General features: G+C 33.1%; 1 protein-coding gene across 10 annotated transcripts in view; it reads left to right on the top strand.

The window, feature by feature from the left end:
- Ppp1r9a (protein phosphatase 1 regulatory subunit 9A) overlaps nt 1-14075 on the top strand; it is a 310969-nt gene that overhangs the window by 170603 nt on the left and 126291 nt on the right. For all 10 annotated transcript variants that reach the window (XM_047560855.1, XM_047560860.1, XM_047560859.1 and 7 more), the window contains 2 exons: nt 4585-4717; nt 12857-12977. In XM_047560855.1, coding sequence (XP_047416811.1) covers nt 4585-4717; nt 12857-12977 — 254 coding nt within the window. The remainder of the gene's footprint in view (nt 1-4584; nt 4718-12856; nt 12978-14075) is intronic.

Raw genomic sequence — 14075 nt, 5'->3', positions numbered from 1 at the left:
TTTTATTATTATTATTATTTTTGCAATGCTGGAAATTAAATCTAGGGTCTCATGCAAGCTAGGTGAGGGCCCTGCCACTCAGCTAAACCTCTAATTCCTTAGCACTGACTTGAGTTTTAACCAGATAGTTTATTCATTTCCTTTTGGACTTCTAGTACTGTGAATTTTTCTCTAGTATATGGAACTTCGCCGCATTTTTCTTATAGCATTCTCTCTGTCTGTGGGTATCTATAAATTCAACCAGCTATACATGGAAAATATTTGGAAAGAAAAAACCTGCCTACATGGAACATATACAGACCATTTTCCTTACCATTGTTATCTAAAGAATACACTATAACAACTTTTTATATATTATTTATATTGTGTTGGTTATTATAATTAATCTAGAGGTGATTCAGAATATAGGAGTAGAGTATATGTGTGTGGTTTATATGCAAGCATGCAATTTTACGTAAGGGGCTTCACCATCTGCAGATTTTGTATCTGTGGGTAGTGAGAGGTCTTTGAACTGACCCTCCCCATACTGATACTGAGGGACAGATGTGTACATTTTTATTCTTAGCTCATCTGAATTCAATTTTTGTTTATGATACAAAATAGGAATATTTTTCAGATGGATATCTAATTCTTTCCATACTGTTTATTAAATAAGACCACTGCAACTAATTTGAAGAGAAAAAAAAAAACAGTGAAACAGAATAGTGGATAAAAATAAATCTACCCTAGGGCCAAAACTATATTGCCTTAATTAATGCAGTTTTATTGTATATTTTGATACCCAGTAGGGCTTGTTTCCATCCTTACTGTTCATTTTCAAATAGCTTATTAGTTTCCCTAAAAAGTATGGATGGGTTTTAAATTTTGATTGACCTGAATTCATAAAATAAATTGGTGTAGACTGACATTTACAGAGATTTGGGTGTGTGGATATCTTTACAATATTAAAATTTTTAATTTAGGAATAATATAGCATAATACTTATTCAGGACTTCTTGTGTTCTCAGTTAATTTTTATTTAGAAGAAAATCCTTGTATAGTTATAGCTAGTAAATACAGAGTATTTTGTGGTTTATTTTTTGAGTTATTCATTTTTTAATATATTGACTTTTAAAAATGAATATTGCCTTACTGAACCATTATTAGTTTTAATAACTTTTTTGTTAAATTTCTAAGATCTTCCAAGTAAATAATAGTGTTATCTGAAATATTAAATTTCTGACTTTTCTTTTTTAATTATTTATGGCTTCTTTTTCCACATGCCCACATAAGCAAGCTAAAGATAGAAAGGTATCTTAGGTTATTTCTTTTCAACAGAATGGAATGTTGGTATAATCTGATTGCTTGATGTCTCAACAGTTATCATTTTCCAATATGGAGTTTCATAGTATTTTATTCAATTTAATTTCAGGATATTCATAAATGAACTTTATAAATCAGCCTAACTGAGGGAGAACATTTTGGTAACAATGTTTAGGATTCTGAAAAAACATTAGGAAGGTGTTAATTTATTTGAAGCACTTTTCTCTCTCGCACACAATCTCTCTCTCTCTCTCTCTCTGTCTCTCTCTCTCACACACACACACACTTATTTACACACTTATTTACTCAACTCTCATTTAAACTTTTGTATTGCAGCCCTGTATTTGGACTATTAGCTAAAGTAGATAAGTTGCAAACATTAACGAAGTAATTTTCAGTTATTCATGCCACTGATTTCCAGTACTTGTAAGACCCCGAGTCAGAGATGCTTTTTTTGTGTATGTCTGTATGTGCATGGGTGTTTGGGTCAGTTTTTGCATCATCGCTGTGTCCACGAACAATTTTAGAGAAGGAAAAGTTAGTTTCAGCTTAGGGTTTCAGAGGTCTCAGTACACTGACAGCCACCTGCATGGCTCTGGGCCTCAGGTGAGGCAGAACATCATGGCAGAAGGGTGTGACAGAGGAAAACAGCTCAGGACAGGACATTAGGAAACAGAGAGAGCTCCTCTCATTAGTGGCAACATATCCTAAAGGCACACCCCCAGTGACTTAGCTCCTCCAGCTGTACCCTGCAAGTCTACAGATACCACCTAGTTAATTCCGATCAGTGGATTAATGCACTGATTAGGTTAAGGCTTTCATAACCTAACCATTTTACCCCCAGACATTCTTGCATTGTCTTCCACATGAGCTTTTGGGGGACACCTCATATTTAATTTAAAACATCATGGTGTGTACAGTTGAAGTTTACTTTGCTGGATATGTTGTATTGTGGTCCATTCAACTCTCAGTGTTTTCCCAAAATACCTTCTATCTGTTTATTTCTTTTTTGGTGTAGGGTCTTATATTTGAAATTCACATTGCTTCTCATCTACATTTGAATATGCAAATCCCTTTCTGTTCTATATGATTCAGATCAAACATTCACCCCTCCACGAGCTTCTTTTCTAAGACAAAAAATTACTTGGTATATTCTTCTGTTAAAACAGTTATCACATTGTACTATAATTGCTTATTTTTATTTCTGTGTTCCTCATAAACTGGGAGGTGATTGAGACTGTGCCTTCACCATTGTCTAGCAGAAGGATAGAATTGGTATTCTGTAAATTTTTGTTAAATGAATAAATTTGAATGTGATTACCAAAAATTACAAGGAAAGTGAAAGGTAAAAAAGGATAAAGGAAAGTTGTAAGTCTAACAGTATATGGAAGGGGAGTAGGAAGCATATTTTTCTGATGAGATAAATAAAATATAAACTGTAGTATAGAGATGTGCATTTTGATGCAATAACATTTACTATGGGTAAACAAATTTTGTACATCAAGGATCTAAGGCGATGAAATCATGTTGAAAGTCAGTGAGAAAAACGGTATCTACTCAGGTACAAATCCTCTAAGGACATGATTTTAAACAAATATATACCATTAGGAAGCACACTATAGCTGCTTCTCTATAGGTAATATGTACTATTGGTTTATAGGTTACCATATAGAAAATACAAGAATTGTTAGTTTTCCAGTTATACACATAAAGCTGGACTGACCAACCTTGGTGGCTATAGGCATAATTTCTTTCATCTCTGACTTTTTATTTTGCATTTTCATTATAGATATTTTTGTGTCAAAGATGGAAACCGGGGAAACATAACCACTGAGCCACAATCCCAACCTTTTAAAAATTAATTAATTAATTAATTAATCAATCTTGGTACTGGGGATTGAATCCAGGGATGTGTAACCACTGGGTCATATCCCCAGCCCTTTTTGCTTTTTATTTTGAGACAAGGTCTCCCTACGTTGCTTCAGGCCTTACCAAGTTACCGAAGCTGGTATTGAACTTGCTATCCTCCTGCCTCAGCCTTCCAAGCTACTAGAATTACATGCGGGTACCACCACGACCAGCATATTTTCTTTGAAGTTTTAATGTGTTCTTTAAAAGAACTATTCACTCATAGATTTTCAGATTTTGAGGGATACTCATGAAGCTTATTCAGACACAGTTTAGATGCTTAATAATTGTTGAATTTAATTGAAAATGTCAGTTTTTATTATATATATTGATTGCCCTTAATGACTTACATATTATTTATTTTTGTATATGTGTATATATGTACGTATGTATGTATCTGGTACTGGGGAGTGAATCCAGGGGCACTCAACCACTGAGTCATATTCCCAGACCTTTTTTGTGTTTTATTTAGTGACAGGGTCTCACTGAGTTGCTTAGGGCCTCACTAAGTTGCTGAGCCTGGCTTTGAACTCTTGATCTTCCTGCCTCAGCCTCCCAAGCTGCTGGGTTTTCAGGTGTGCACCACCATGCCTGGCTACATATTTCTTTTAAATATACTTCAGTGTATTCAGAGAATGATTTGATAACCACTCCAGTTTCTTTTCAAATAAAAAGAAATACTTTAACTGAAATAAGAGCAGTCACATCTCTTATGGCAATTTCTGAAGACCACATTTAGTACTCTTTTGAATGATATATGTAAAAAAATCTGTCAATATCTTATTTATTCTATAGTTTTTAAGCAATCTTTTGAAAAGGTCCTATGAAATTTTAATTTAAATCTATGTACAAATAAAATGAGAGCTGCCAGATAAGAGCAGTTTAACATAACCCAAGAGAGTATAGGATAAAAGCAGGTTCAGTGATTTCATAGTATTGATGATCTACACCCCTATAGCTAGTAGAGGTCATTCCATAAAAAAGGTGTAGGGGTAGGTAATTGCTGAGGTTGCTTCAGTGTTTTTTACCTTGGTTTATAGCAGTATATTGCAGTTAGGTGGTATATTCTGATTATATAAAAGGTGATGCATATTGCTTTTCAAATAATATATTATCTAGTGACTATTGACTTGGAAATTATTAAAATTGATAAAATTAGTAATTTTTTAAAATTAGTAAGTTATTTTTATTCTGATTTAGTTTTCCTTTTCCTAATATCTCAATTAATTTTAAAAACAAAAAGTTGTTTAGAAGAAATTCACCACACTGTTTTCTTTTAAAATTACACAGTTTTATCTAGCCAATTTTTTTTTTTTTTAATTTAGAAAACTGTCTTTTCTGTATTAACATTTTGGTTTTGATCTCTTGCTACAGGTTTTTAACACATACTCCAATGAAGACTATGACAGGCGAAATGATGAAGTTGACCCTGTGGCCGCGTCTGCTGAGTATGAACTTGAAAAGCGTGTAGAGAAGCTGGAACTTTTCCCAGTGGAACTAGAGAAAGGTACATGAGTGCTACAATGTTCACATCATCATCCTGTGACTGTGCTAATAATACAGGATTATTTTTCCAAAGTGTAGCCTTTTTCTAAGGATTGGATAAAGTTTTAATTCTCAGCAAAGATCTCTATTAAATTTCAAAAATTGTTGATATGGATTCTAGTAGTTGATGAATCTAAAAACTCCCTACCTCCTATTGCCAACTGAAACCCATTCTCTCAAGCTGTTTTGGATGGTATTTAAGATGGGGTGAGGTATGAGTGAGGCCTAGGGCTTTGTCCATATTCATGGAAAGAGCTGGTGCTGGAGAGAGCTCACTGAGAGCTAATATAAGTGAGAGTGTGAGGGGGTGCTATTTTTTGGTGGAGGGAGAGTAGTTATGGTTAGACTAAGAATGTGGTAGGTATGGAAATTGCCCGTGGAAGATTATCGACATTTTGGATTGAAGGCAGTAGGATTCAGGAAGATTTAAATAGTAAGGCTATATAACTTCTCTTTGAGGGGAACAAGGAGAAAGAACAAAGGGGCTTCATCCTGATTTCTCTAACTGGAAGGACAGCTTCCCTGCTGTTTTGGACCTGAGACTGCTGAATTTATCATCATATAAGATGGGCACCCAGGAATTGAACTGTCACCCAGTGAACATTAAATTAACAAATCTGACAAGGCTTTGGAAAAAAAAGAACAAATAGATGATAACTTGAATAACAAAAAGGAAAGAAACTTTACTCCAGGATATCCATTTGAAAAGACATTTGTAAGCAAGTTACAGCAACAACAAAATACTTGATTTAAAAAAAAAAAAAAACTTACTTAGAGAAATTGAAAAGGATGGTTATAATTGAGATTCAAATTGGTGATCTAGCAGATCAAGTATAAGAGATGTCCCAAACTAATTCTCAAATGACAGTCAATATCCAAGAAAAATCATGAAGGAGCATCAATATGTCAATTATAGGCAACAGAAGGAGAAAAGACAATGGAAGAGGAGATACAAATAATAATATTAGAAACTTTTCTAGGTCTAGAAAAAACTTTTTTTGGACTAAAAGATAGAAAAAAGAAAAAAAGACCTGAACTTCCTGTTAGAAGGGACTTATTTAGTTGTGAATGAGAAGTCTTAGACAAAACCAAAAACCTGAACTGACCCCATACTTAGGCATAGGCTGGAAAAATCTTAGTTTTCAAAGATAACATTAAAATATTATAAAATTTGAGGCTTAAAAACTCCAAACAAACTAGCAAAGGTATCTGATGGATAAGATGATTAGATTAGTATCATATTTATTTACAACCATAGGAGCAGAGAGATGGAGATATAATTTCATAGGTCACTGAGAATAAGAAGGATGATGGAATTCCCTGCTCATCCCAGAGAGCAGTTGCCTGTTCTGGTGGAAGAAAGAAATGTGCTGACCTATAAGGATTTAAAGAATACATCTACTGCATACTTGAGCCGAGTAATTCACTTCCCAATTAGTAGGGAGGAAAAGAACTTGTTCAAAATAGCAAAGGTAAGGAAAAATAGAGGTGAAAACTATGTAAATATTAAACACAGAATTGTGCAGGTCAAGAAAATGTGAGTGAGAGCTCTAGTCATTACACTGTGCATGACTGATTATTCCTATTAAGACTTTCATTTGGGGTTAAAGTGAATTAAAGAGTGATGCTTACATTTTTTCATAGATTTAAAATTGTGAAAAGCATTATAACAGCTAGAATTGACTGTGTGCTTTGTATTGTAATAAATGCTAAAAATGAGAACAATTCAAATGTTCATCAGTGGTAGAAATTGCCTATAAATTGTAGCATATTTAGCAGGGAAAAAAATGAACCACACACTTCACATGTGGCAGTATGTGTGATTTTTGCAAACATGAAATTGTGGGAAAAATTAAAAAGCAATTCAAAGAAGAAGCCATGCAATTATAATTCCATTTATTTAATTTTCAAAACTAGGAAAAATTGAACAGCATATTATTTAGGGATGGACACACAGGTGTTTTTTTTAAAGTATTTTGAAAAGGAGAAATGATTAACATAATATTTAGGAATAAGAGAAGAATTACAATGTCAGGGAAGGACACAGGTGGTTATTGGGGTTTTGGTACCATTCTGTATATTTGTTAATAAGTGGCTGTTTACTTATTTTTGTTCCTCAAACATAATGTTTTGTAGATAAATGTTTTCATAAACTCTTGTACAGTGTATTTCATACTAAAAGTTAAAATAGAAGATAACCAAATGAAATATAATTATTGGAGAGTTTAAAACATTTCTTTCAGAACTAGAGAGATCTGTAGACAGAAAACAAAGATAAAGAGATTGAGTGGATTAATATAATTAACTCAATTTAAAGCTATCTTCAAAAAGGAAAAAAAACTCTCTTCCCTTAAAAAATTAAAACCTCTTTAATATTATGAGAATTTGGAAATTATAAAATGAATTCCGAGGTAGATGTTTGATCAAAGAAAAAATTAGAATTATTGTTCCAAACTGTCATGAAAAGGATTATGTAAAACAAACAAACCTGTAACATACAATGAAAACCTTACTCAGAATAAAAGTTGTATCTGTAACTTTAAGAAAAAGTATAAGAAAAACTATTTGCCTTATAAATCAGAAAAAGTAAATAAAATTTTAGAAAAGAGGAGGATGATATAAACAAATAACAATTTTTTAATTGAATAGATCCACAAAATATATCAACCCCCCACAATTCTGACTGAGCAACATTATATGTATTTGCTTTGCATTCCTAATTTATAATTTCTTTATGTTTGCTTTTAATATTATTCTTCATTCAGGATTGTGAAGGACTGATATACTTTATCACTAAATTTCTTTGACAAAAAATGATGAACACCTAAAAGTAATTTATTACTTCCTAGCAAAATAGGAGTTACTAAAATTCAATTCAAGTTAGACAAATTACCATAGAAGATATTAGAATGATGACCACAGATAAAATATTTAAAAACTCATCAGAACCAGATGAGTTTAAAGAATCTACAAACCTATGTTAGACTATTTTATACCATAGAAAATGAAGGAAAACTCTCTGTCAAGGATACATGGAGCCAGGCTTGGTGGTAGAACCCTGTAATCCCAGTGACTCAGGAGGCTAAGGCAAGAGGATCACAAGTTCAAGGCCAGTCTCAGCAATTCAGCACAGTCTTAAGAACTTAGTAATACCCTGTCTCAAAAAATAAAGAGGGCTGAAAGGGGGAAAAATAATAATAATAACATGTAACACTAAAAACTAATAATGCTGGGCTGGGGTCGTGGCTCAGTGGTAGAGCACTTGCCTGGAAGGTGTGAGGCACTGGGTTTGATCCTCAGCACCACATATAAATAAATAAATAAAGGTAGTGTGTCTATCTACAACTAAAAATTAAAAAAAAAAAATTGAAAACCTAATAATGCTACAAAAATGTTACAAAAATGGCTGTAGTACAACTCATTGTAAATATATGTTTTAAAATTCTAAATGAAATAAAATACTAAATACAGAAATATTTAAAGAGAAAAATGCATTAAGACCAAGTAGGGTTTTAAGTCTGAGGTTATAAGGTAGTTCATTGTTAGGAAATTTATCCACATAAAATTGAAAAGAAAAAGTCTATAGTCAAATGAAAAGGTATTTGATAATATTTAGCCATTTGAAATTAAATACTCTGTAAATTAGTACATGTTGAAAACTGCCTAAATATTATACAAAGTATAATTCATAAAGAATTATATTTTTAAATGGAGGAAACACTATAAATATTTCATAAATGTTTTATAGATAAATGTTTTCTTTACATTTACAACAAAGAAAATATCTTTGTTTTCTGTCTACAGATCTCTCTAGTTCTGAAAGAAATGTTTTAAACTCTCTAATAATTATATTTCATTTGGTTATCTTCTATTATAACTTTTAGTATGAAATACAGCATATAAGAGCTTATGAAAACATTTATCTACGAATGAAATATAAATATTTCAGTTAAAACTGGGAGACAAATTACAAATGTCCTTTGCATGAAATGATTGGTATAAAAAATAGAAAGTAGGTAATGAAAAGCATCTCCTTTTGCTGATATATCCATATCCATATCTGTGTTAGCTTTCTGTTACTATAACACAATTCCTGAGATCATAAACCTTAAAAGAAGAAGTTTTATTTTTGGCTCATGGTTTTGGCCATCGTCAGTTGTACCATTGCTTTTGGGCCTGAGTGAGTCAGTACATTATGAAGGGAATAAGTGGTGGAGGGAGTTGCTCACCTCATGGCTGCAATGCAGTAAAAAAATAGAAGGGGATGGAGTTATAGTGTTCCATCAAGGGCATACCGCCAGTGGGCTTCCTTCCTTCCACTAGGCCCCACTTCTTAAAGTTTTATAACTCCCAAGCTGAAGCCCAAACCTGCAACACATGGGCTTTTGTGGAACACTTACAAAATGCATAACAATATCCATGTCCATCTTGGAAACCAAATTGATTCTATTTTAAAGATAGTAGAATTGGTAAGATAATTTGTGAAGGAGAAGGTCAGATTCAAGATACCTATAAAAAATAATAGTGTTTTCTTCTATATTCACAGTAAGAACTTAGAAATGGGAAACATTTTATTTATATTGGCACCCAAACAATAAAATAGTAATTAAATTCATTACAAAGAAATAGAATTTATCTATAGAAAATAATAAACTCTGAAAAAATTAGATTTAAGATAATTAAACGTTATACTATGTTCTCGGTTGGGAAAACTCAGTTTAAATGCATGTCCATAAATTAAGATATAAATTTAGTATAGTTCAAATAGAACTGCCAACAATGTTGAGTTGCTAGAGGGGATTGTATAAGACAATATTAAATTTTATATGAGAAATTATAGATGTAAGGGAAGTAGGAAAAAATATGAAGGACTTAATTTACCAAATATCAGAACATAATATTAAAGCTTCTATAATGAGAACCAATTGTGTTTATATAACAATTGATTGGTGGAACAAAATAGAAAATCTAGACAAAGATGTTTGTATGAAGCAATATTTAGTATGCTTACACATCTTATAGGTAATAGCATATTTTATAAACTGTTCTGGCACAAGTGAGCATCTATCTGGAAGAATATAAAGTTAGATGCCTTCATTATATCATATATAAAAACTCTTCATAGATTCATTCAATTTTAAGAGATAATGATGTTTGAAAAATTTTATAAGATTCCATTTATCAGGTAGGCTTGTGGGAAGATGGCCTTAACCCAAAAAGGAAACCAGAAGTTAGAAAAGATCGACCAATTTAATTGTCTAGAATTTTTAGCTTTTAAAGTTAATTACATCAAAATTAAATAGGTATGTGATAAATTGCCTGCATTATAGATGACAAAACCAATGTCTACAATATGCTAAGAAACTTTGAAAATTATCAGGACAAGAGAGACAGGTAAAACTCAATGGAAAAATTGGAATTTTTCAGAAGAGGAAATCTAATGATCTACACTACTATGAATAATAGGTCCAAATCTCAGTCATCATGAGGGAAATGTTTTACCAACTTGGGCTTATTGCCTGAGAAAGTCAGTGTTGAGCAGCACAGTGTGGCGAAAGCATCTTCCATGGTAGCACAACCTCACTGTCTTCCACATTTTTTTTGGCTGCTTTCCGCATTTAGATCCTGTGCCTGTCCCTAGGAGTGTGTATAGAGGAGGATAAGGGGACTGCTTGGTTCTTGACAGTGCAGCCCCAGCAATCAATGACCTTCAAGTATATAGTTCTGAATTTTACCCATTTCCTCTGAATAGAGAAGAGATGAGATGCTTGGGAACATCAGTCACTGGTCTCCGTGCATTCTTCCTTGTTTCACCCTTCAGTCATTCCTTCTTCTTGTAGTTAGTCTGCACTAGAATTCAGTATGGCTCATGTTAATTTTGCTTTTCCTGCTACCAGGTTTTTAGCTCTGAAAATCTGAGTGATTTTCTCATTTGAGCAATGAGAAGCACTATGGAAGGAAAGAAAAGAACAGCAACAACAAAAGCTTTAGGGAGGCCCAAGTCCAGGCAGGAAAAATGACTTAAAAACCAAGAAGTAATTTTCACACAGATTAGTTGCTGGAATTTCCTGTCATGACAGTACAGAGATATCACATTTGAGAGGAGCCTTCTGAATGTGTATGAAAATGTTTTGGTCGAAAGCGCAATATTGGTTTTAACAATCTGTAATGAAGATAAACCCTCTAAGTATAGTCAGTGTGAAGAGGAATTCAAGTAGAATGCTAGTACCCGAGAGATGTCACTCGGGAAACAAATCCTTTGACATTCTTCAGTGTGGAACAACTATAGTGATCATCTCTTTAAACCACAGGGGCGAGGCGATGCAAGTGGATGCAAACATGATGGGCAGGCTTTCAGTAACCATCACAGGAACAAATTCACACTCTAGAGAAACTATGATTATAATGAATGTGAACAAGGATTCAGCCATCAGCTAAAATTGGTACACACAAGAGAATTCTCATGGGAGAGAAGAAACCTTGGACACTAAACAATGTGGAAAGCTTTCAGCACACATCTGACCCTCATGTGCACAAGAAAACTCATTCTGAGGGAAATTTTTAGCTAGAGAATAAGAGTATTTGTACCAGAAAAGCAGTTTCAATGAAATCACTATGAAAAATCACATGTATGTAAACATTCTAAATGTAATGAATGAGAAAAATTTTTGGTGATCACTCAGACATTAGTTAGCTGCAAAGTTCTCACACTGGAGAGATACTTGTGCCTACAACCAGTGTGGAAGTGCCTTCAGCTGGGGTTCGTATGAGAAAACCCTTCCAGCGAAAACATGAAAATTTCTTCTGGTATACCACCGAGCAATCAAATCACACTTTGCCAAATGACTTCTTTTTGTAGAATAAAGATGCAGGGTTGTGTTAGTTGTACTTAAGGCAGAAGGTGGTAATATGTAATAATCAATGAGATAAATCCTCTTCAAAGAATTAATAATTATAAATACATAGTAAAGGTTATTGTTGCAAAGTCTTTTAAAAGCATTAAACATTCTATTGAGTATATGGGGTAGTTTTCCTTTAATAATCTATCACTGTTGATTAGCTAGTATCAATTTTTTATGCTGCTAAAAAATGGTGATTACAAAGACTTTGAGGCTATCGGATAATAACCTTGAATGTTAACCAAAACATGTAGTATACAAAATATTGTGTCTTTGATTTTAATCAGTGTTGAACTGTATATGTTCATGGAAAGGACAAGTGGAAATATGCATAAACACATGAATATTAAGCAAATTAAAAATAAAATAAATGCTTATGTGGCCAAAATAACAACAAAAAATTGAAACAAAGATGAGTGCTTGTCAATAGAGAAATGGTTTGATATTTTATGATATCACTTACCCTTAAATATTATGCAGTCATAAGTTGATATCCATGAGTTATCATTGAATTTTTTTTTTTTTGTGGTGCTGGGATTGAACCCAGGGCCTCGTGCTTGCGAGGCAAGCACCCTACCAACTGAGCTATATCCCCAGCCCCTTGAATTTAAGTAAGCTGCAATGGACTATGTAAAGGAATGTAAAAGAAGAAAAACTAAATCTTGTGTGTATGTGTGTGTGTGTGTGTGGAATGTTTCTATATTTTAACTTTTGATTAATGTATGTACTTATATAGTAGCACAGAGGAAAAAACTCAGACATACTGTCTTATTATTTTGAATAGATAAATAGAAAATATGATCACATGATTAAAGAAGAAATTCTAAATATTTTTATGGATCATATTTATTTAAAATTATGCATGCATTTTATTATGTGTGTGGTTATGCCTAAAATAATTTATAGATTTGGAGACTCTGTGTTTTAAGGTAGATTGACTATTCAGTAACCAAATCATTAGCTTTTCTAAGATTAAAATGAATTAGCCTCAGTTAAAAAATGATGTGACACTCCTGAGCCCTTTGGGGAATCTTATTTGATAGTCTTTATCACTATCTTAGAAAAGAATTTCTGCTGAGGCAAGGATATCATGTGTCATAAAGAAGAACAAAATTTGAGGCAGCAGTAGGCCTTACCAAGTAGTTATATCAGCTGGATTAGTGTAAAACCCAGGGTGTTTCATTCTTTTTTCTTTTTCATAGATGAGGATGGTCTTGGTATAAGTATTATTGGAATGGGCGTTGGAGCAGATGCTGGACTTGAGAAGCTGGGAATATTTGTCAAGACAGTAACGGAAGGTGGTGCTGCTCAGCGGGATGGCAGGTAAGCTAACTGTAGTTTTTAGTGACTTAAAATCCTAGGAAACTTAACTGGAGATTTCTTTCAGTGTTATCTTTCTTCTTTAGAATTTTTTTTTCTTAAGGACAGAATTTCAGAGTGTTTCTCAGATGTAGAAAATGTGAGAACACTTGAATTACTTTCTCATTTGTAGGTAGAATATCTGCTTTAATGTATATTAGATAAATGAGATCTGTATCTGTCTACCTTTGAATTTTGCCATTCATTTATCTGTCTATTGAGAAGTGGACAAAAAAACAAGCCATGTATAGCTGACAAACTTGTACTAAGGTGGTTAGCATGTGGTTTTACTTCAGAAATACTGAAACAAATGATAATAGTTCTGGCAATTTTGAAAATGACAAAGATAGAAGGGAAATTAGGAATTCTTCTTTTGCATTGATGATAATGCTGGAGATTGGGGCTTCTCTAAACATGTTCTATCTAAAAATGCTGTTTCTTCAGTACCACCCACACCTGTACAATTAAAATTGCTAGGAGTGGGCTCTGACCGGGTGTGCTTAACACATCCTCTTTGGATAGTTTTGATGTGTAGCGGAACATCAGGTCATGATTGTTTAATGTTTTACCTTTCATCATCTGAGGCTACCTGTATCTTTATTGTAAAGATTTTGATTAATCCTCACACTAGCCTTATGATGTTTCAGGTTGAAACTGAAAGTAGAAGGTTGGCAATAGAAAGAAAAGTAGACTCCAAATATGACTGCCAAATTCAAAGAAGTACCATCTTATTTTTTAGGAACATTGAATAAAAGGCTTTGATTTTTTTTTCAATATTTAAGACTATGCTTTAGTCATCTTATCAAGAAATAATAAAGCATGTTGAAAGTAATTTTTGAAATCTGTGAGACCCATAGTTGTATTATTTCTTTTGTAATCCTAAAAACATGGATATGTGGAGATATTTTCCCAGGAATACTAAATTGATTTATATAAAGAGAACACTGTACCTTCTGTGTTTTTTCTGTGTGTTTAGGGCCCACATTCTAGTCAGTAGCCTTGTCCGTACTCCCATAACACTCACTCTGATACTTTGCACAGAGAAGGTCTAAAGTGGATCTT

Source organism: Sciurus carolinensis, chromosome 8 (genome assembly GCF_902686445.1).
Source record: "Sciurus carolinensis chromosome 8, mSciCar1.2, whole genome shotgun sequence".
NCBI lineage: Eukaryota > Metazoa > Chordata > Mammalia > Rodentia > Sciuridae > Sciurus > Sciurus carolinensis.
This window is presented reverse-complemented; position numbering and strand designations above follow the sequence as displayed.